The 2,639-nt window shown below is 33.1% G+C and overlaps 1 protein-coding gene across 1 annotated transcript in view; it reads left to right on the top strand.

The window, feature by feature from the left end:
- Positions 1 to 2,164: 2,164 nt before the first annotated feature.
- LOC111707848 (inorganic pyrophosphatase) overlaps positions 2,165 to 2,639 on the top strand; it is a gene marked incomplete in the record, with an annotated part of 5,976 nt that continues 5,501 nt past the window's right edge. The window contains 1 exon segment of the mRNA XM_023481026.1: positions 2,165 to 2,232. Within this exon segment, the coding sequence (XP_023336794.1) occupies positions 2,170 to 2,232 (63 nt within the window).

Raw genomic sequence — 2,639 nt, forward strand, 5'->3', positions numbered from 1 at the left:
TCTTGTCAATAGTCAATATAAGCCGGTATTTCATATTTTCTGAAATTATTAGAGTAAAATTGTACCTCCTTCCTATTCTGTGAAACCTGTCAAGCTAATACATGTATTTCATATGTAGTAATAATTGGGGCAATTTCCTAGAGAACGATTATTGGACCCCCCCGTGCCCTTCTCTCACCTCCTATCAATTTTGGGATCTGTTCTAGAGAATGATGTCTCCCCCCTCCCCCTCCCCATCAATTTTGTACATGACCTAGATTTAAACTTTTTCAACAATAAATATTGAATTTGTGATATTTAAGGGTTGTAACCCTTAACTTTACTTAAAGTAACCCTAAAATTTCATGAATAACAGAAACTGAATTGCTTGAAAGTGGCTTTAAGATTTTTAAAAATTCTAAGTGGTGACCTGGTTAATGTACAACCTAAATCCATGATCCTAATAATATCTTCGCCGGTGTTATTCTTGGTCCGTCGTAGAGAACGATTTTTGGACCCTCCCCTCCAATCAATCAATGACCACTTATTTTTCAGCAAATTTATTAATTATTTTTCTTGTTATTTAGGGTTTGGTTTGGTTAAGACAATTTATGGGCCGAGCGTTGCGGCTAGGATAGGCTAGGAGGCCGAGCGCTGCGGCCACGGGTTAGGTTAATTTAAGACACTTTCAGGGCCGAGCGCTGCGGCCACATGTCTTACATTTAAGATACTCTTACATTTAAGATCCATGTACAAAATTGATAGGAGTTAGGGGGGGGGGGGTCCGAAAATCGTTCTTTAGAAAATTACCGTTATTCTTCCCAATCTGCGAATAAAAGGGGGAGAGGGGATGATTTTTGGAGAAAATATTTACCCCTGATATATGTCCCTGTTTGAACATTTAAGATAAGAAGCTAAGTTAATTTCATATTTGCCAGTCATAAAAAAAAATTATCGAACCAATTTCATGTCCTTCATATGTTCTATGTTAATTTGTTTCAAATATGTCTCCTAACCTCCCCCCCTCCCCCCCACCTCCTAAAAAATATCGTACACGATTCAGAAAGTTTATAATTTTACAAAGTTTCTAAATTTTTGATAAAAAAAAAACACCTGCAACCACTAATTTCAGCCATTTAATTAAGTTCTCCAGGGTGATTAAAAGAAAGAGCTCATAGACTTAAGTGCGATTTTAGAGCAAATCTTTTAAGTGCTAGTAATGTTCAAGAGACAAGTTTATTTTTTAATTAGAAATACGGAATAAGATAAGAAAGCCACCCCCAATGTGATTTTGATCACCCTGTGAATTTCCTAAAAAACACTTGTATAAAAGTATCCAACATCTTGAGGTATTTGGGACATACAGATACAAACAGCTGTTTTAATTTTAACCTCATTTGGTATTCATGATATTTTCATGATAATTTGTGTTTGTGAAGATTAAATTCTAAGCCCTCCATTTTTAGAGTCGCATTATGATACCCATTAAAGCTTCACATGCTTAAAAATTAATTTGAAATTTATGCGCCCAACTCTGAATATTTTTTATGCTGGTTTCTCTATAAAATTGTCAGAATCATATCTTCACATTATTGACAAGATAAAGTTTCTTTAAAGGATACCGTTGTGAATCGGGCATTCGAGGCTCACTTCAAATTACAGAGATAGTCCCTCTAAAGTCTCATAACCCCTCCCTCTTCGATTATATTCATCCCTGAAGTAAGTTTATTAAATTATGTCAAGATAAGAGTATTTTCAAATATCAAGGAAAAGAAATCAATCCGATCATTCTAATTAAGGAAAGAGAGGCAATACTGTACTTAATTTTTCATGCTTTTTGGCAATATTGAAATTTTAACAAAAATGTTCGTTCATTTTCTTCTGAAGCTAAAGCAACAATAATACGCCCTAAAAATAGTTAGAGATGTAGAATAGTCGGAAATCAAAAACTGTCGCATTCTAATTTGAATATCGTATATTGGTAGAATCCTGAATCATTCAATCATGTGAATATTCAAGCGTAATATAGATTTGAATTAAGATTTGAAATCACGGATGCAATGTTCAGAATACAATTTGAAAAATGGGTCATTTAGAAATATTATTGAAATCTTTTCATATCCTTTCTTCCTCTTCTGAACAGATTTTGAAAAGAAAAGATTTTTTAATATTTATGTTTTCAGAAAGAGAATGCCTTATATCAGTGAAGAACGTGGGGCCAGGAACTCACTGGATTATAGACTCTTTTTCAAGGTTAGTATGATTTCATTTAATTAATTTTATTTTATTTTATTTTATTTTAATTTATTTTATTTCAGATTTTATTTGAGATTTTATTTGAGATTTTATTTTATTTTAGATTTTATTTTATTTTATTTATTTGAGATTTTATTTGAGATTCTTGTCAATAGTCAATATAAGCCGGTATTTCATATTTTCTGAAATTATTAGAGTAAAATTGTACCTCCTTCCTATTCTGTGAAACCTGTCAAGCTAATACATGTATTTCATATGTAGTAATAATTGGGGCAATTTCCTAGAGAACGATTATTGGACCCCCCCGTGCCCTTCTCTCACCTCCTATCAATTTTGGGATCTGTTCTAGAGAATGATGTCTCCCCCCTCCCCCTCCCCATCAATTTTGTACATGACCTAGATTT

This window comes from Eurytemora carolleeae, unplaced genomic scaffold (assembly GCF_000591075.1).
Source record: "Eurytemora carolleeae unplaced genomic scaffold, Eaff_2.0 scaffold837, whole genome shotgun sequence".
Lineage (NCBI taxonomy): Eukaryota > Metazoa > Arthropoda > Copepoda > Calanoida > Temoridae > Eurytemora > Eurytemora carolleeae.